The 21117-nt window shown below is 37.8% G+C and overlaps 5 protein-coding genes across 6 annotated transcripts; all 5 read left to right on the forward strand.

Annotated features, from left to right (window-relative positions):
- The first annotated feature begins 2307 nt into the window (after positions 1-2307).
- LOC111603419 lies at positions 2308-4551 on the forward strand. Its single transcript, XM_023321001.2, has 7 exons — positions 2308-2612; positions 2674-2981; positions 3040-3587; positions 3649-3795; positions 3856-3966; positions 4032-4189; positions 4256-4551. The coding sequence occupies exons 1-7, from the start codon at positions 2396-2398 to the stop codon at positions 4534-4536; spliced, it is 1770 nt and encodes a 589-aa protein (XP_023176769.1). The 5' UTR covers positions 2308-2395; the 3' UTR covers positions 4537-4551.
- A 454-nt stretch (positions 4552-5005) lies between these two features.
- On the forward strand, positions 5006-7171 carry LOC111603430. The gene is made up of 7 exons (XM_023321015.2): positions 5006-5226; positions 5282-5589; positions 5667-6196; positions 6247-6393; positions 6455-6565; positions 6624-6784; positions 6846-7171. Exons 1-7 carry the CDS (start codon positions 5040-5042, stop codon positions 7124-7126), a joined length of 1725 nt encoding a protein of 574 aa, XP_023176783.2. The 5' UTR covers positions 5006-5039; the 3' UTR covers positions 7127-7171.
- Positions 7172-8545: 1374 nt separating this feature from the next.
- LOC111603417 lies at positions 8546-10782 on the forward strand. Of its 2 annotated transcripts, none has more exons than XM_023320999.1 (7): positions 8546-8814; positions 8874-9181; positions 9240-9784; positions 9838-9984; positions 10052-10162; positions 10304-10392; positions 10453-10782. In XM_023320999.1, exons 1-7 carry the CDS (start codon positions 8601-8603, stop codon positions 10755-10757), a joined length of 1719 nt encoding a protein of 572 aa, XP_023176767.1. In that variant the 5' UTR covers positions 8546-8600; the 3' UTR covers positions 10758-10782. The 2 variants fall into 2 exon arrangements, with proteins under 2 accessions (XP_023176767.1, XP_023176766.1); XM_023320998.1 differs by having other exon boundaries at positions 8547-8814; positions 10235-10392.
- Positions 10783-11001: 219 nt separating this feature from the next.
- On the forward strand, positions 11002-13250 carry LOC111603414. The gene is made up of 7 exons (XM_023320996.2): positions 11002-11268; positions 11329-11636; positions 11707-12272; positions 12327-12473; positions 12536-12646; positions 12717-12874; positions 12932-13250. Exons 1-7 carry the CDS (start codon positions 11061-11063, stop codon positions 13216-13218), a joined length of 1785 nt encoding a protein of 594 aa, XP_023176764.2. The 5' UTR covers positions 11002-11060; the 3' UTR covers positions 13219-13250.
- Positions 13251-13694: 444 nt separating this feature from the next.
- On the forward strand, positions 13695-16154 carry LOC111603418. Its single transcript, XM_023321000.2, has 7 exons — positions 13695-14009; positions 14071-14378; positions 14430-15001; positions 15054-15200; positions 15257-15367; positions 15486-15643; positions 15699-16154. The coding sequence occupies exons 1-7, from the start codon at positions 13793-13795 to the stop codon at positions 15983-15985; spliced, it is 1800 nt and encodes a 599-aa protein (XP_023176768.2). The 5' UTR covers positions 13695-13792; the 3' UTR covers positions 15986-16154.
- Positions 16155-21117: the final 4963 nt, after the last annotated feature.

Here is a 21117-nt window from a genome sequence, read left to right on the forward strand (position 1 = left end):
AATATATGAATATATATTTGCAGATATTATGAAAAGATTAATGAAAATTGAAATTCAACACAAAAGTAAGAAATTATAAATGTTTACACTATGCTACATACGAAATGAAAATGCTAAGAATTCTATAATAATGTTGAGCAAACATACACAAACACACACACATATAAACACACTCTCACACCAATTGCTATATATATATACATATACATATATATTTATATTATTACTATAAAACATAAAATGAGTTTGACTATTTATATGTATACAACAATTTATATAACTGTATGCAAGAATTTCCATAATTAGCTAAAGTGAAACAAAAAGCAAATATAAAAACGAAATATAAAAATATAAAGTAGCCTATGTGAAATATACCTACATACATATATGTAAACCCTACATAATAAGTGTAAGCAAAAACCTGTAGTTGTGTCCTACGCCAATCACTAAACCTAAAGCTAAAAAAAAACTAAACAAACAAAGAGAACACGTTAAATGGAATCTGTTAAATACTGAAATTTATTGTACACTATCGGAAATTATATATATTATTAAAATCAAGTCTTTGTAGACGCCATAAAGCTATAAACTATGTTACAATTATGCTTAAGTAAGAGCGTATTTGAGTCTCTTAAAATTTTGCAATATTTTACTGCGTTTATATACAAAACAACAAAAATATTCGTTTTTTATTGTTATCTGTAGTCTATTTTTTTACACGTTTTTTTTTTGTTAAAAACTCTTTGTTGGCTTCAAGTAAAATGGCAGTGTGGAAAAGGATAAAGGAAAAGTTACTCGTATTTGTAAAAGCATTCCAAGCTAGTTTCAATTTGGTCCCAAATTCAATTTGTATATTTTTAAGTATTATTTCAATTTGAGATGAGTTGCATTATTATAATTGTATATTTAAATCGAATGAAAATCAACTATTATATATATACATATATATATATATATCTTGTGTGTATATGTATTATGTTTTAAGGCATGCGTTGTATTAGCCATTTATTAAATTGTTTGATAAACAAACAAAAAATTAAGAAATCAAATCCAATCCAATATATACTATATATATATTTATATAGATCATTAAAAAATTGTTTACATAAAATAAGGGGCGGCAATACGCAGGAACTGTGTTTAAATAAAAGTTCGCATATGTACTACACGATTTAAATGATTTCTTTTTAATTATAGTTATTGCGTTTTTGTTGCAGTTGAAGTAACGCCTTTTTAACTTGTTTTGTTTATGTTTCTCACTAAAGGTTTCTGCAACACAAATACAAACTTTGTCGAGCCAACTGCAAACTGTGTTTACTTTTCAAATTTAGCTCTTTATTATTTATTATTTAATTTAAAAGATTTTGAACCTAATACATGTACCTAAAATATCTTTGACTATTTTGCGCTATGCCTAAGAGTAGACGTCACTTTCTTATAAATCGCGGAGCGTCGCGATGCGTCTTAGAGTAGGCAACACAAAACACACACACACACACTAATGCAATAATATTTAGAGGCAACAATCATGCATGGAACTTTCATGAAAGCTATAGCTGCAAGTAAAAATCTAACAAATCAATGTAAATTATAAATTATACACCAAATATTACTATAAATGACAAACGGAAAAAAGAGAGTTTTATGACAATATTTGTACGCTGCTGTTTGAGCTAAACCCTAACCGATACAAATCCTTTATCTAGGCCTATGGAAAAGAAATACATTCAAGTAACATCTAAACAAATAAAGTCTCTATCTAAGAATTTCCAAATGAAAACAATTACAAAATTTGGCTTGCAAACAAAAGAAATTGAGAAAAAATTGAATATTTTGAAAACCAAACGGAAATTTCAAAAAATAAACTTTTCATGTTGGCTATTCACATTGAGAGATATATGTGCATAATAACTTGTAGATAAGTCTAAGACGAGTTTGTCGAGCACATTATATAAACAATAAACACTTTACTTTAAACTGTTAAATGTGTTTCTATTAGTTAATTTCTTGCCCAGCGAAAGCAAAAGAATATGTACACCAAATATTTTCACGAAAATATAGAAAATTATTTTATGCAGACTATATAAGTAATATGACATACTCAAGTACAAGCGAAGAAGATTCTATTGAAACATTTTACGAATTGTATAAGAATTTATGTTTGAAAACAAAAAAAAAAATAAAATAAATATAAAAATAAAATGTTAGAGCAAAATAAATGTGTAAAATGAAATATTTGCGTGTTTTCTTACATTTTGATTCGATCTAGTAATCCAGATCACATTAGGTCCTTGTTCAACAACAAAAATAACCAATTCTATTTTACGATTCAACACCAGCACATCAAATAAAATACATAATTTATGCAGTACATAATATAGACAACATTGTCGCGATGCCCTGTTTCAAGCAAGAAAAAAGCCTTGAGTTCCGCTCTCGGCGGGATACCACAAATGATCGGGATCCGATGGCGCCGAAGGCTGTTCGGCCGCGTTCTATGCGATACCATGGACTCTTTGGCATGTCCATTGCAGCCCAGCATCTCATCGTTGATGACACTTGGACGCCGAGCTCTATAACCGAACTATTTGGAAACATGGCCGAGCTACTGAGTAAGTGATCCATCAAGGTATTTGCATAGTTAGTCTGGTCTGATCTTAAGCGGATGCTTAGAGCGGCGCGTCATCTACAAGCGGCACGAAACGAAGACCCATCGAGCCCACCTCCTGGTGGAGAACAAGCGTGTCAAACGTGAATGCGCAGATGGGCGTCTCAAGTTGCAAAAAATAACGACCGGCAATAATGCCCACCAGATTAGAAATTTTCTTATTATGCGCAGGGATATGCAGCGGCTGTACCAGAGGATGCCCATACATCTGGTCGCTGACAATATCAATCAACGGACTTTTGTCATGCGTAAGGAGCGGGATCGTCTCGAAGCTCGATTGCTGCAGCTGAAGCACAAATATAAAACATTATTGGTAATATTTTACTGAACCCACTTAATTATAGATCATAGTCTGTGCGCTTATACAACAGATGGACAGGTCCAAGGCGCTTAATTTGATAAAGTACGAGAATGTCCTGGAGGAGGAGATACAATCGCGTATGTTACTTAAGAAGATAGGTAACTCGAATGTTCGCATGAATGCCATACGTACCATAAATACGACATATAAGAAAATGCGTCAAGTCTTACTGCAGGATGAGATTTTCTATGAGCCCATTCTGCGCTCTCTTGATGGCGATATAGAGGATCAGCAGAACTTCATTAAGCACATACTCTATCTGGGCATGCCGGCTATAGCCAAGTTTAAAGTACTGAACCGTGAACTATTGCAACTGTCGGAGAAGGCACGCAAGAGTCAACAATCAAAGATCCAAATATTAAATTCACTGAAAAAGCCAGTTGTTATTGGGCCACCTCAGATTGTAGTTAGAGAGATACAAACGAATAATCCCAAACGTTACCTTCGCCTCACAGAAAGCATGGCCACTCTCAAATCTGAGCTGCAGATAGTTGAAAATACAATAAAAAATCTAAGATTAACTGTATTGTGTTCGCAAGCAAAAGAAATTTATCCACGGTTAGTGCTCTCAGGTCGCTTGTAGAATCTCTAATAGATCCATAAATCTTCGTCTTTGTAGCATTAAGAACCAATTAGAAAGCAATGAAAAGCTCATTCGGGTAATTCAAAAGGACAAACAGACCAAAAATGTGCTTGAGCAAAAAATGAGATGCTCCACTCTGTTGGCTGATGTATTATTAAATAATCTTTCCGAGGAGGAAATCAAGTAAGTCGGCGCCGACATTACTTCTCACTTAAATACCTTACTCATTTATCTGCCCGACAGTCGTCTGGACCGCATTAAAGAGCTACAGGCGATGTTACAGGCTGATACGGAATTTGAGGAGTATAGCATCAACCACATGAAGAATAGGGCTGATGTCTATGTGCTACTGCGGTATACCTTAAGTATATGAGTATATTTTTTCTAGATAATATTTCTTTGCTTCTCCATCGCCACAGATGGTCCGTTTGGAATCTGTGGGAAATCCTCCGTCATATAGATCGTAAAACTAGAACGTTCAAGCAACAATATCCGAATATTTTTTTAAAGCTTCCACTTCTGAAGTTCGAGCTTCTTGAGATAAGAGCCTTTCCCCCGGAACTTTTTGAGGAAGACGGTTGGAAAACGAAAGCAAAAATATTAAAAAAGAGAAATCTAATTACCTTTCCTCTTTTTTACACAGTTGATTTAATTATGCATTACCTTAAGCGCAAAGTTTACAAGCTTATGCAGGGCTTTACTCCCAATATGGCAGCCACATTTGATATTAGTCGAGAGCGTTATCATCGAGAATATATGGAAAAGATCGAGCCTCCCAAAACAGCTGATGACGATCAGCAGGACGGGCCCAAGATTGATGACTTGGGAGAGGAGCGGACCATAGCCTCTATACCGAATCGCAAACAGATTAAGGCACAGAGCGCCAAAATAGTGGAAGAAGCTGTCAAACGGGAGGAAACTTAGCGTTTGTTTTGGCATAATGTCTATAAATTTTCTATAATTGCATAATTTATTAATATATTGAATGTAAATGGATACTTGACTTTATTACTCGTAAGGGAAGATTTCAGGCACTTAATAATCACTACTTTAAAATGATTCTCGTCAGTAGTAAATGTAGTTAAGGCATCGAGATCTTGAGATGATGATGTATTACATTTGTTTCATCTTGACTATTTTCTGTGCAGAAGAACTGGCTGTGTAGTTGCCTTCAAACTGATCAAATTAACAAATGCTAACATTCGACTACATATAAAAAATCATTCATTACAATCGCGACGCACATAACAACAAACTCATAAAACGAAAAATTATCCTATATTTACAAATATATATAAATATATATACATATCTAAATATATATATACATATTTAAAAATATATATAAGTATCTAAAAATAAATATACATATTTAAAAATATATTTTCATATTTGAAAATATATTAACCATATAAAATATCTTAAAAATGCCGTGCAGCATGCGGAATACGAATCTATTAGCCCGCCGAAAAGGGCATAGCGGTACTCCAGCAGTGAAACCAGTGCGTCTTAGGGACCCCAATCGCCATGCACTGCTCAGATATGGGTATATTGACGACGACTGGACACCCCAATCGTTAACGGAGCGATTGAGCTATGTAAATAAACTGCTAGGTAAGTAATTACTTACATGTCTATTACGTGATCCCACGCATACCATGGACCCTAGCCATTCACACCGTCTACAAGAAGCATGAGTTCGAGAACAGAGTCAAAACTCTCCGTAGTAAAACAGAGCGCTTGAAGGAAGATTGCCGGCAAGGGCACATTAAGCTGAAAAATTTATCGGGCGACGACACGTCCCATGCGATCCGAATCATGCTGAATAATCACAGCAGTATGCAGCGTCTCTACAAAAAGATGCCCATACATCTGGTCGTGGAAAATATCACTCAATGCACATTTGCCATGCGCAAGGAGCGTGATCGTCTACAGTGTCGCTTGGAGCAGTTGAAGCTCAAATTGCAACAGTTACAGGTAAGGATTGGGCATTGCAAAAGGTCATCCATATACACTTGGATCGAGCGTAAAACTAATTAAATTATTTGAAATAGAACGAATGTTTAACTCTTGAACATCGCATCAAAAACGAGAGCCAGTTAGGTGCAGAGGAGAGATTGAAAACGAACATTTTACTCAAGAAAATCGAAAACTCAAAGGTGCGGTTCATGGCGGTGAAGACGATAAATACAACGTACAAGAAAATGACTCAAGTCCTAGGGGCCGATGCAATATTTTATGAGCCCATTTTGCGTTCCCTCGATGATGACATTGAGGATCAGTCGAAAATGATTGACTATATTGTTGACCTGGGCTTTCCTGCCGTAGGCAGGCTTAGGCGGCTCGAGCACCAGTTTCAGCAGATGGAACAGGCGCGACAAGGGTTTTTGGCCGAGCACCCTATTTTTAAGCCCCCTGTGACCAAGGACGTGCCACAAACTGAGCATGTTCTGGAGTATCCTCGCTATTTCCGTGAAACGGAAAGCATGTTGGTACTGAAGAAGGAAGCGGAGACCATCGCGAAGACCATTAAGAAATTGAAATACACTACAACTTGTTCACAAGCAAGAGAGATCTGTTCACGGTTCGTCTACGAAAACTTTTGATTGGCCATATAAAAAGTGTCCTTTTCAGCAACAAGAATATTATAAAGAATACCAGAGACATAAAGCACCAGATCGATAAAGATAATATAAATCGTAAAATGATCGAAAAAAAACTATGCTATACGGGCTTGCTGCGAAGTGCCTTAGTGAACAACCTAACCGACGAGGAAGTAAAGTGTGTATTATACGATTTTATATAACTTTTTAATATAATGAATATGTACACTGATCGATAGGCGACTGGAGTACATTGATTTGCTGAGAAGTACACTGAATACGGAAAAGAACATTGAGAACAATACGAAGGAGCATTTGCAGAATCGCGCCAAAGCTTACGTGATGTTACGGTATTATTTTCGGGCAGCTCTTGTTGACCTTGCTAATGAATTTATATTGCATTCGCAGCCTTTGCCTTTGGAATCTGGTAGAGACTCTGAGATCCATTGATCGCGGCCCTTATACGTTTCGCCATAAATTTTTACGATCTTCATATTTGAAATTGCCGCTACTCAATTTCGATTTTTTCGACATTTATTCGATACCACCAAATATTTACGAGGAAGACAGTTGAGTTGAACCAAGATTTATTTTAAGTTCTACATTTACTTTGTAATAATTAATTCACAGTTAATAAGATCATGCGTCTGGTCAAGCGCAAGCTTTACAAGCTGATGCTTAGCTATGCCGCGATTCCTGATTCGCATCAGAAGACAAGCATATTAGTTGACGACTATCATCAAAGATTCCTGACTGAATATCGTTCCAATGCTGAAAAGCGAAAAAGCCTAGAATATGACGGTGCGATTAGCACTGACGAGGAAAGGGCCAACGTCGGTGTTCCGACGCGGAAGCAGATTAAGTCTTCGAGTGCCAAACTTCTGGAGGAAATCCATAATGCTTACTACTAAAACGTATATAGAGAAATGTGTATGGCTGCATCTATATAACATATATTTTTATCTACAAAATATTAGTTAGATCAATGGAATATTTATTTGTTGAATTATACCAATCAATTTACATAAATATAAACTGACCTTGAAACTAAATTGTTATTAATATTTTAATTATCTGCAATCCGGTCTATTGTTGTAATGTGGCCTTTTTTGCTCGTCTTGCTGTCCACCTGACTGTCTAATATTATTTATATTATTCATATTATTAAAGAAAATACTTAGCCAATAAAAATATATGTAGTATAGTATTAGAGACGTCATAAATCGGCCAAGACTTTAACTATCACAGTTTCGGAGCCACGTTTTGAGCAGCCAATATAGAAAGTAATTGATCGGGTCGACTTATCTTTTTTGTAAATACATACTCTAGAAAAACTAGCTGTGCGGTTGCTATCAAACTCTTCAAATTAAAAACGAGTGCTAGTATTCGACTACGTGAAAGCAAATCATTCATTACAATCGCGACGCATATAACATCAACTGTAAACTCTAAAACCCAAATATATACACACACAAATAAATAAATACTTAACAATTCTATAATACTTTAAAAATGCCATGCCAATGACGACATACACTGCTATCGAAGCGGCAGACACTGGAGGAGAAGCAAAATGAGCTGAAGCCAGTGCTATTCGAGCGCAGCCAATGATCAATGGTCCAGTTCTATAACACTCTGCTGAGCAAACAAGCTTGTATATCCAATATTTTTACAACAGTTCAGTTGATCTTCAATAAGCATAAAAAGGAATAAGCATCGATAAGCATCACAATGAGAAATTCGAAGAAACTGATATCCACATAATCATATCAATAAACGTGCTTACGTAATGTTGCTGTAAGGAGGATTATTCCAGTTGGAAACTGGGATAAGATCTAAAATTTGTTTCCTTTAACTTTAGCTCATGGAATCTTAAGATTCGATGTCAATATCAAAGCTCCGATTCGAAATTGCTGTTAATTAAATGCCAGAGCTTTTAGAGCACAACCGTTTTCAGTATAATTTCAGTTTGTTGAAAAGTAGCATAAAAGTTTCCTGGCTACTTACTGAGCAACATTGAGATTTATATATATATATATATCTATATATTTATTCTTTTGTTTTTCTTTTTCACTTTTAAATAAAGTTCAATCAGTTCAATCACTATAAAGTATCTTTTTTGCCAGGTTACTTAATGCAATCAACTCTAATAAATACAAAATAATTTCTAAAATATATGAATATGGCAAGCCTTGGAATCATGTTCGAATTTATGAGAACGTATATGAGGAAATGTTCGTTTTAACGCTACAGACATTACACAATAGTTAGGTTCACTACACTAAAACAAAAATAAAAATAAAACAAAATATAAAAATATAAAAAAATATAAATATAAATATATTGTAGGTGTGTAAATATATAATATATAAATAAGATAACGGTATGCCCTGCTTCAAGCAAGAAAAAAGCCTTCAGTTCTGCCTAAGTAAACAGAAAAAGGGAAGTAATGGCGTGGCTCCAAAGCCGGTGCATGTCCGTCCCGCTAGATTTCATGGACTATTTGGCGTGGGCGTTGTCAGTCAGCATTTTATAGTGGATAATAAATGGACACCCCAATCGCTGTCGGATCAGTTCGATGGCATGGCCGGTCTGCTATGTAAGTGAAATGGGAAAAAACTATTTATATGCAGGCTGACTAGTAGAATTTGGCCTTAGCCCGTCACAACGTCTACAAGCGGTATGAGACGAAGGCCAATCGATTGCGCCTCCTTAAGCTGAGCAAGCTATTAAAAACCGAATGCAATGACGGACGGGCCAAGCTGAAGAATGTCTCAAGCGCCGATAATCTCCATAAGATAAGTAACTATCTGGGTAACCATATTGATATGCAGCGTCTTTATCGGAGGATGCCCATGCATTTGATTGTGGACAATATCAATCAGCGGAGTTTTGTCTTGCGTAAGGAGCGAGATCGTCTGGAGTGTCGCCTGGGCCAGTTGAAGCACGAATATAGAGATCTATTGGTTAGTGGAGTTGTTTAATAGACATCCGTTAAAATAACGGACTTATACAAATTTACAGCGAGAACGCGGCAAGCTTGAGAATCTAATTAAGTATGATAACTATGTGCTGGAAGAGGAGACATCTCGTACAATAATGAAGAAAATTGAGAATTCTAATGTGCGGCTGAAAGCCATTCGCAATATTAATACTGCATATCATAAAATGATAAAGGTCCTGTTGCAGGATGAGATCTTTTATGAACCCATATTGCGCTCTCTCGATGACGATATGAACGATCAGGTGGCTCTTATAAAGCACATACTATGGCTGGGGATGCCGGCCATAACCAAGTACAAAGAGCTCAACTTAACTTTCCAAGGCGTTGAGGAAAAGGCACGTAGGCACTTTCAAGGTGTGTCACATATGTTTAATATGCTGCAGAAACCGCGGGCCGTAAGTCGTGTTGTTAACTACAAGGAGTTTCCATCCGCAAATCCCAAGCGGTATGTTCGTGAGACGAAAAGCATGGAGCAGTTACAGGTGCAGCTACAATCGGTTCAGAAGACCATCAAGGAACTGAAGATGGTGACACTCTGTTCCCAGGCCAAGGAGATATATTCGCAGTAAGTGTATGTAAACAACCCGCAAGGACGTAGTCTATCTTTTGCGTCTAAAGGTTTAAGGGTCAGATGGAGAACAATACGCAGCTGCACCGCAAGATTGAGCACGATAGACAGAGTCACTATATGCTCAAACTTAAAATGAAAGGCGCTAGTGTGCTGAGAGATGCTTTGGTTACTAATCTATCCGATGAGGAGATGAAGTAAGGATATCTTTAATACCTTTCCCTTTTAATATATATATATATATATATTTATATGAATATCCAGTCGCCTGGAATACATTAATATTCTGAAAACTGCGCTAAACAATGGCAAGTCGATTGAAGAGTCGACTATGAAGTATATAGTAGATGGATCTAAAATGTACATATTGTTTCGGTAAGAGTTAAATATCAAACAAATACATATATATATCAGATCTAGCCTTATTTATATTTGATAATATTTAAGCATAATGATATGGAATCTTATTGAAATTCTTCGGCATGTTGATCAAAGTCCTAAAACTTTTCGTGTCAGCTATCCGAATTCGTATTTAAAATTGCCTTTGCTGAAATTTGAGCTGCTCGACGTATATTCCGTTCCACCCGAGATATTCGAAGTTGACCGTAAAGTTTTGCTTTAGCTTTAATCGAGGAATGTATTTTCATAATTTCTTTTTTAAACAGTCGAAAAACTCATGGTTTTACTAAAGCATAAAATATACAAGCTGATGAATGCCTACAAATCAGCCAAAATGGAGTCTGAATTGATAACAAGTAGACAAAAATATCATAACGCGTTTTTGGAAAGCTCGAACAAATTGGAACTCTTAATGGACGCCGATCACAATGTGGGCATATCTATGGGTCTCGATCAAATGGAAGAGAATAAGGCCATGGTCAGTGTACCGAATCGTAAACAGATAAAGGCGCAGAGTGTCAAGATAGTGGAAGACCGTATCAAGCGGGATGAGTGTTCAAATCTCGCTTGAAACATTAATAAACTTTACACTTCGTTATCACTTATATACTTCGTTTTATTTTCACTCAGTTCAAATATGTTTCAGTTTTCGAACTCGTTCGTAATGTTGAAAGTATTTAATTTAGGAGTCCTTGAATATTGAGTCATTCTGAATCCCAAACGAGTCTCTTGTTTTCAAAGTTAATTCATTCGTTAGGAACACTTCAATAAAACTGTAAAAAAAATGTTATATATACATAACGTATATAAATAAAACTAAAAATAAAAATAAAAAAAAATAAAAAAAAGCAAAGAAAATAAAAACAAAATAAAAATGGGTGTGGAAAGAGGTGTAGCATGTTCCTCGCGTCGGGGTAAACAATTTGCTCGAGATGACTTGGGCCCAAAGCCGGTGCATCTGCGTGCCCTTAGATTCCACGGCTTATTTGGCATGCCCCTCGTGCGCCAGCATTTCATAGTGGACCCTAACTGGAGCCCCGAGTCGTTATACTCCCAATTGTCTGGCATGAACGAGTTGCTAGGTGGGTAAGCAATATATACATAGATGTGTTGCATGGGCTGAGCTGTGGTTTCTGCTATAGCTCGAAATGCGATTTTCAAGCGACACGAATTAAAGATCAATCGACAGCGGTACATTGAAGAAAGTAAGCGACTCAAATCGCAATGCCGCAATGGTTTTGTCAAGCTACGGAACATCCTCTCAAACAATAATACGGCGGCCATTCGGAACATACTGACCGACTACAAGGACATGCAACGTCTATACCAAAGGATGCCCATCCATCTCGTCTTAGACAACATCAATCAGCGCACATTTGTCATGCGTAAGGAACGCGATCGTCTCGAGTGCCGACTGGGTAAGCTGAAGGATACATATAGAACGCAACTGGTGGGTCTTTGGCTAACAGCTAAGAGATATATTATAAGAAATATATTATACATTATATTATATTTTGTAGAAACATCGCGCAATGTTAGAAAACCGTATAAAATATCAGAATGAGTTTGTCCTGGTGGAGGAGTCCAAGTCGCGTGAGTTTATGAGGAGAATTGAGAACTCGCAAGTGCGCTTGAAAGCCATCAAGGCCATCAATCTAGCATATAAGAAAATGGTGCGAGTGCTAATCCAAGATGCTATATTCTACGACCCTATACTGCGTTCTCTCAGTGACGATATGGAGGATCAGACGAATTTTATTAAGCACATACTCCATCTGGGCATGCCTGCCATAGTCAAGTTTAAGGAACTCAAGTACGAGTATTTCCAGATTGAGGCAAAGTTTCGGAAGAGCATACATGAGAAGGTGAGTATTTTAGGATCGTTGAAAGTCCAAGGGAGGGACGCCGATGGCGCATATAAACGCCAGATGAGCAAGAAGGCCGATGAGGGGACCAATAGCAGGCTGTATGAACGGGAGACACATAGTATGTTACTGCTCAAGAATGTACTGAAGGTCATCGAGGGTGTTATCAGGGATCTGAAAGTCGGTACTCTGTGCTCCCAAGCCAAGGAAATATATCCGCGGTAAGTTTATACAGCAGACCTTCAAGAGCAGCTTAAGTAAATTTGTGTTTGCAGGATGAAGACCGCGATTGAACGCAATCGCAGGTTGTCCAGAACCGCTGAGTTTGAAGAAATTACTCGATATGCCCTCGAGGACAGAGTCACATACGCCACTGTGATAGAAAGTCTTTTAGCCAATAATCTGGAGGATCAGGAAATTCAGTATGTTATTTTGTAATAATTTAGTTATTCATTAATTAAGTTATAATTGAAATATTTAACAGGCGTCTCAGCCAAATAAACGGATTGAAAACAACTTTGGCAGAGGCACAACAATTTGAGCAGGACACATTGAGACATATGAAATATCGCGCCGATGCATTCATTACGCTTCGGTGAGTTTCGTATAATTCTATGTACTTACTATGACTTACTATAATATGAAAATTATATCTATATACTCAGCTGGTCTCTGTGGAATCTTATTGCAATATTGCAACATGTAGAGGGTAATCCCAAAGTAAGACGCATCACTTATCCGAATTCGTATCTGCAATTGCCTCTGCTTAGATTTGAAATGCTAAATACGTATGCTCATGCCCCTGAGCTGTACGACGTAGACAGTAAGTCGAAAAATGCACTCATAAAATTTCATTTAATTAATATCTTATTGTAAACAGTTGAACGTATTATGCATGTGCTCAAGCGCAAGGTATTTAAGTTGATGAAGGCCTACAACTCGGATATGCAATCCAAAGTAGAACAGTATAGAGAGAAGTATCATTCGGATTATTTGCGCTCCTGTGATGTACTAGACTTTTCATCGGATGAAGATCGGGGGCCGGCGGCGGCTGATGGTCGGGAGTTAGTAAATGAGAGGTCCATGACCAATGTACTCAATCGCAATCAGATTAAGTTGGAAAGTGCCAAATGTATTGAGCAAGCACTTAGAATATATAATGCATAGAGTGTATGAGTATTTATTGATCAGTTGACTAAAACTCACAAAAAAGCATATATAAATGGTTTTATTTAATTGGATCGGGTATACAATTTGCATCATAGTCATGAAATATATTTTTAATATATTATTTTGATGATGCAAGCGTTGCTCTAGTGACGAAATGTCAAGCCAATCTGAACAAAAAGCAAATTTTAGTCGGTTGTCAGCTTCAGCTTGGTAGCCTTTTTGCAACTGTGTTATAAAACTCTGATCAAGACGAGCTGAGTCGATCTAGTCAGAATCTATATAGAGGCTTGCTATGCATATCAAGTTTGTTTCAAATAATCGATAACTATTCACGTTCGGGTATCTTCCGGTTTGGTACTCCCGCACTCCATTGTTTTCTTCCTCTTTATAGTATGTGAAAATGAATACTAGATTTGTTAAATTTGTTTTCCACTGAGGTTGCCAATGAATTTGCCTTCATTGCTTTTGTTCAGACTATGTTTGTTTATGGTTTATATGTTAAATACAGTTTATTTAATTTGCACAAAAGTACATTTTTGTTGTGTTATCAAAAATATTAATAACATTTACAATGCCTTGCTTTAAGCGGGAGAAGAGCATTTCGCAAGTACCTCGTCGTGCGAAGTCGAGGGATCAGGATGCTCTGGCTCCCAAGCCCGTGCGTCCGCAGTCCTTGCAGTTTCATGGACTCTTTGGCATGTCCTTTGTGCGTCAGCATGTGATGGTGGACGATCGTTGGACACCCGGTTCTCTGACCGAGGAATATATTGGCATGTCTGATTTGCTAGGCAAGTGAGATACTAAAATATATATATATATACTGGCTTTTAACTGTAGCTCAACCTCTAGCGCGTCGTGCAATCTTTAAGCGGCACGAAACGAAGGCTAATCGCCAGCGCTATATCTTAGAGAGTAAACGCTTAAAATTGCAGTGTCGTGATGGTCGGGCCAAGCTTCAGAATATCCGTATGGGAGAGAATACCCACCAGATACGCAATTTTCTAAACGAGCACAAGGATATGCAGCGCTTATACCAAAGGATGCCCATTCATCAGGTTGTAGACAACATCAATCAGCGTACGTTTGTCATGCGCAAAGAGCGTGATCGTCTGGATTGCCGACTGGGCCAGCTCAAGGACCGATACAAGGAAATACTAGTATTAAGAGCGTTATATTATAAGATATGACATTCACATTGATTTTTGCAGATGAAACGGGCTTTGCTAGAAAATCGCATCAAATATCAGAATGAATATATGCTGGAGGAGGAGATTAAATCGTGTGACTTTATCAAAAAAATCGAGAACTCGAATGTGCGTCTGAAGGCGGTCAAGGCTATCAATAGCACATATATCAAGATGATACAGGTACTCCGGCACGATGCAATATTCTACGAGCCCATACTGCGTTCTCTCGACGGCGATATGGAGGATCAAGCGAACTTTATAAAGCACATACTCTATTTGGGTATGCCGGCTATAGCCAAGTTTAAGGCACTTAATTCCGAGTATCGCCTGCTGGAGGATAAGTCACGGAAGAGCCTACACGCCAAACTGCAAATGTTGTCCTCCTATAAGAACATAAGACCCCTCAGTTCTTTAGTGCCGTCAACACGTGCTAAGCCCCAAGAGGAAATTGCTGCCAGCGCCGACCCGAAGCGCTATTTGCGGGAGACGCGCAGCATGGTGGTGCTTAAGCTGGTGCTGAAGTCTGTCGAGAAGACCATCGAGGAAGTGAAGTTTGTGACGCTTTGCTCACAGGCTACAGAAATATATCCACGGTAATCCCGCTGATAGTTGTTAATCATTTTGTCCACAAATTTGTGCTTGCAGCATGAAGAGCCAGGTGGACAACAACGAGAAGCTGTATCGCATTATCGAGTGCGACATGATGGCCCACGAGGTGCTTGAGTCCAAGATGAAGTGCGCCAATGTGCTGAAGGGCGTGCTCATGAATAATTTATCCGAGGAAGAAATTAAGTGAGACGATTCTCTTTAATTTGCGCTTTCCAGTTAGCTTTACTCATTTTCAATAGTCGACTGGAGCTCTTGAAGGACTTACGCAAGACTCTCGCCACTGAGAGCGAAAAAGAGCGCGATACGCTAACGTATCTGAAGAATCGCGGCGATGCGTTTGTCATGTTGCGGTAAGCGAAAATACTCATATGGGAGACATCGAGTATGTAGAATATATGGATAGACGATAGCTGAGACGTTGGATCTTGGGATGCCATTCAACATTATTTTATTTCCAATATCTTGCAGGATCAGCATTTGGAATTTGATTGAAATTCTGCGTCACGTGGATCGTCAGCCAAAGCTGTTTCGCACTTACTATCCGAATTCGTATTTGAAATTGCCGCTTCTGAAATTCGAGATGCTCAATATGCGCGCTGCAGCACCAGAGATTTACGAGGAAAACAGTTGAGTAGTTGATAACAGAGTCTCCTTCTTCTCACGTATTTGATTTCTGCACAGTTGATGTTGTAATGCACGTATTGAAGCGCAAATTGTATAAGCTGATGAAGGGCTATTTGATGGAGATGAAACCGGCTTTGATAGCTCGCAACAGGGAAGAGTATCATGCCGATTACCTGGCCAATCACAATTTGTACGAGCAGGTGGATGACGATGAACAACAGATCGAACACTTTAACGATGATCTGCTCGTCGAGAACAAGACGATGGATAATGTGCCGAGTCGCAAGCTTATTAAGATGCACAGCGCCAAGTTCCTGGAAGAGCTGGCAAAGCGCGACGAATAGAGCTCGAATATTTTCCTCTATTATATGAATATTTTATAAATTTTTAAGTTTCAGTCCCATTCGGAGAGCTGTTGCCCAAAATTTGTAGCCATAGTGCATACCTATTTAGCTGCAATGGAATTCAATGAATTTCGTTCATAATAAATAGTAACAAAACAACAACACACTGAGGGGGAGTAAAAAATTGAATAAATCGTGAGCTGCATTGGACAATCGTCAGCCAAACAATGAAGGCGCCGAGGCTATGATGATGTCTGCAGAAGTCGCTAGTTAACTTTATATAATTGATCCAAAATTGCTGCAAACAGTCGCCGTGGCTGGGATCGCGTCGCCTCAACTTTGGCTTTTGGCTACCATGCGACGCCCTCCTGTTTGGTTGGCAGAAGTCGCCACAATTGTGGCCAGAATTGCCACACAGCATAATTGTGTGGACAAACTAGAGTCTTCCCGTTTTATTTATGAGCTATCTCGGTTCGAGTTCAATGACACTTGGCTAATAAATATTTAAAAAAATTATTCATTTGGCTATGAGCTTTAATTGGAGCCCATTAAACATTTCCTCTGGACCCAACAATGCAACTTCCTCTGTATAGAAAAATCTATTGTGAATAAGTAATAGTAATAGTATCAAAAGATAAAAAATTAATAACAAAAATGTAGACTTAACAACTTTATTAAAACAAAATAAGGTAGTTGCCACCCAAATAATCATCAACAACTAGACCCACTAACGCAGCGCAATTCGAAACCCAAATCAAGTCAGCATCGGTAGTTCCCGACCGCAAAATACCCTGTCCCTTAATTGTAAAACCAGTATAAGGTTAACTCTATATTATATATTATATAGTATACTATTTTAATCTTAATTTTATGACTTGGTAAATCATCTCAACAAGCGTTTGTTCTCATTGAAAGAGGCAAAGCTCTCCTTCAGTTATGATTGAGTTAGACGGATTTTAGCTTCAATATACATAGAGGAAATAAAAATAATTGTAATATGAGTTTGTGTTGATTGCAAGGATGTATTCCAATTTTAGTCCTGAGTTATGTGCAGCATATGCTTCCTGCTGCGTGTAGCTTATACTCTTTTAAACCCCGCATGCCCTCTTAATGTATTTTGAATAGATTCAGGCCACAAAAACGGAGCGCGACTTGTGTGCTCCGCACGCTTCAACTTCAATCTCGTGTAGTGCACTTGTTGGTGTATCTTTTTCCTCTTATTTGTATCTGCGTACACGACATCACGCGAGCTGCACACATAAGGCTCACAAATGAGGTTATGTAAGTCCGCTTAGACAATCAACGTGCCAACTTTTACAGCCAGGCCAATGTTTATTCATATACCCGGTCTCTTGTATTCAGCCAAAAATTGTATTCATTTCGAACGCCCCCTATCACCGTTGCGGTTTTCCATGCCAGAGAAGTGGTGGGCGCTGTGCTTCCGACCAAAGAAATTGGGCACAACAAGTGCTAAAAATTAGCTGACGATGTTTTGCGGTTGCCCTTAAGACTTAATGTTGGGGCCGTTCAATGGAAAAAGATTTTAACACAAATCGTTTGCTCCAGTTCATTTCTTTTGTAAGTGCCCAAATTAGTTTGTTGTGTAAATAATACAAATAAATACAATTAGCGTCATCTAATTAGGTCCACTTGATTGTTTTATATTCATTTCATATACATTCTTTACCTATGATTAACTGATATGCTATGTGCAAAAGAACATCATTTTTTTTCTATATTTTAATTTTAAATTTCAGAAAATTTAGTTATTAAGTAAAACTGCTTATAGGAATAAATGATTAATTATTTTTAATTTATTGACTTATTTTTTACGTCCTCAAAATGTTTCTATTTCAGTGTCAACTATTGTATATAGAGATGAAATTAATAGAAATGAGGGCAGCTGTCAGATGTGCGTTGAGATTGACCTGCATGCAACACTCAGCCACACACACTATCTGCAGACATTAGTAAAAAACTAATTTGCTATGGCTCGCCTCTAATACGATTAAGTACATATACATAATTCAATTAAAAGCATATTTATCATCTGCATAAGCTCAAGCGGTGCATAATAAATCATATAGATGAATACGGAAGTATTGAGCAATAAAAGCAGATCAATTTGGAATTGCTTCTGAGGTAGGTCTGTTCCCAGTGGAATATGACCCTAGCTGAACAAAACGAATCGAATATTTAAGTAATGTAAATACACATTTCGATTGTCTGGCAGACCTATTTAACCCGATGCTTTGCACTCTTGGCCTAAAGAGCAGCTGCAGTTGGCAGCTCCTATAGTTACATTTTTTTCTGCTTTTTCTTCTTTTTGACTTTTACCATTCGAACGGTTTCAACATTTTCCAGAAGCCACAGCCCCACAAAGACCGCAAACGGCTTGGGGTATTGATAATTATGAACCTTCTTGAATGTTGGCGGCAGTTTGTGTTTGAAATAATTCGTGAAGGAGTCGCAGCTTCGTGGCCAAAACAATTGGTAGTCAGTCAACTTAACGCGAACTGCGAAACTAGCCAATTTTATGCTTTTCAGCCAGCTGAGTCGTGGCCAGCTTTTTTTCCTCTTCTCTCCTTTTCGTACAAATTGTAAAACGAAGACGGACAATGGACATGCAAAGTTAGATTAGCTATTGAAAAACCTCGATACTCTTATAAGGATAAATACGAATGTGAAATTGTGTTGCGAATGCAATAAATAAAATTGATTCTAAATAGATCTTAAATTGCAGAAAGATATTCCTTGGGCTAATGGAGTTTCTGGATAATTTTAAAAATATTTTATAAATTAAATAGAGATTATGTAAAAGCTTTCAATTTTTATTTAGTTACCCTAAAAATAAATATTAAGACTTGAGCTTGAGTTCTTTCAAAGGAAACATTCTGATATTGTCATAGTCTCTGTTCGCTTAGAGTATGCAAGTGGATTTACTGCGCGCATGCAGCTCCTAGGAAATTATCTTGTCAATGGCTGCGCTTCAATTGCGGTCCAGTCTTTTGCATGGGCTGGGCTGTGCCCATGTGGAGCCCATGTGCACACGGATAGGTGGATAGCTGGCTGGATAGGTGGGAAGGTAACTGAAGGCAGCTACCAGCTTGAGCTTCCCTTTTGGCTAACTGACTTCTTTTTGAGGTGTGTTCCTGCTGGCTGTGTGCATGCGATACTCGCACCGCATCGCATCGTATTCGTGCAATATTTCTTCTTCATTTGTTGGCATAATTTACATATGGTTATGTAAGCCGAAGCCAACTGCGGCATGTTTTATTTAATTGCCAAAAACCAGCAAATGGCCAAATGGAGAAAGGCTCGTCAATCGGGCACAGCCAAAAGTTAGCCTAATATTGTCTTCAGCACTCCATGGAGAGTGTTTGCTTCGAATAGGTGCGTAGCTGTTAGCCAATTTGTTTTCCATTTCTCGGTCACAGCATGACAGCAGAGCTACAATTGGCTAACAAGTTCTCAATTAGCATAAGCCCAATGACGCATTCAGTTGAGCACTTTCAAATAGCAATTATGCTGTTGCCTTTTCTCAGAGATATGGGACATTGTATTATTTTGTATATTAGCAATAAAAGTTCTTTTGCTTTGCTGTCGCACCCATTTCCCCTGCGAAACCGGCTTTTAGCACAAAACAAAACTTGACAAATTTTATTTGCTATAAATAAATCTGTGTCACCAACAAAAGCCGGCCAACAAAAGCCCAAATGAATACATATTCAAGCCATTCATGATTATGCAATTTATAAAATTAAATGAGAATGTCAAACACGCAATCGGTTTTTTTTGTATTATACTAGTTTCACTTCGATTTGGCCAATAAACTTGCTTTGGTTCTAAGCAAAGAAACTTTCCCAGCATAAACAAATGATTCAGGCAACGAACTTGGCCGTCAGTGGTGGAAAATGCCATGCATAAATATAGTAATAATGTTGTGAACTCTGCCTAATTAAGTGCACCTCATAAATATTCAAAATCATTGATTGATCAAGAATTACAGCCGTCGCAGCTCCATGCGGCTGCACGTTCCATTTCGTGTTGGGATGCTATTAAAGCGCAGTCGAATCTTATTCTAAGACGCCGCTGGATATTGCAAAATCACTCTCACAATCTTTTATACACAAATAAATAAGTAGGAATTGGTGGCTGTGCGAGCGCTATAACCACTTATTATTTTAATTAAATTTTATGATAAAAGACAAAGCCAACCAAACGCCCAGTTGTCAATGGCAAAAGCCAAAACAAATGTGCTTGTTATACCCTATATATCTGATAGCTGTTGCAATGGGTAGCATGGAGAAAGATAGATAAAGACAAGGAATTTATGTTCTGTTCCAAGTAACAAAGAATTGATTGAAGCTTTGAACTTGGCCATGATATTCTGAAGGTTAATTAAGTCTTTTACAATGACACAAATAAAGTACGAACTCTAGAGGACTTTTATTTAAATATTTATGCAACATATAAAGAATCTTCTTCGAGTCGGTTTCATTTACACGCTCATACAGGGTAGCTTTGGTCGATGACAGTTTCGCTTGGCGCTGCAATTATGCAATTGTATAGTTTGGGCCGAGCTGGTACGCTTCTCGCGTTCTCGACGTCAGCTGCTGCTGGATCTATGCAAATTTTATGTCTTTATGCCGAAGCGAAATAATTATACATACAGCTGTAGTTATCAGCAAATTGAAACAACAGCCGCAACGACTAGACCTTAGGACCCCCGAAAATCCATTGTCGATTGCAGCAACGCCCACGATTTTGGCCGAGTCAAATGCAAGGCAAAACAACGACAGCAACAACAGCGTTGTCTCTTGCCCTTCAACAGCGGTGGCAGCTGCTTGGCATTGTTGTTGTTGTTGTTGTTGCTGCTGTTGTTGTTGATGTTGCTGCTGTGCAGCATGATAATGCAAACATTATGCACTTCATTTCATTTGGATTGAAGATAGAAGTAGCTGTGTTTTTTCTTTTTTCAATACCTCAATTAACTCATTATGCGCATGCGCAACTTCTGTTTAACCAAAAATCTTGCAGCTTTGTTTGCCCAAGATGTCTATCACACCAGAAGCTTACACGACCATTTTTTTAGCATCTGAGATTTCACATCTCGTGAGTAGGGATCGTCG

Source organism: Drosophila hydei, unplaced genomic scaffold, assembly GCF_003285905.1.
Source record: "Drosophila hydei strain 15085-1641.00,03,60 unplaced genomic scaffold, DhydRS2 tig00008147-arrow-arrow-pilon, whole genome shotgun sequence".
Taxonomy (NCBI): domain Eukaryota; kingdom Metazoa; phylum Arthropoda; class Insecta; order Diptera; family Drosophilidae; genus Drosophila; species Drosophila hydei.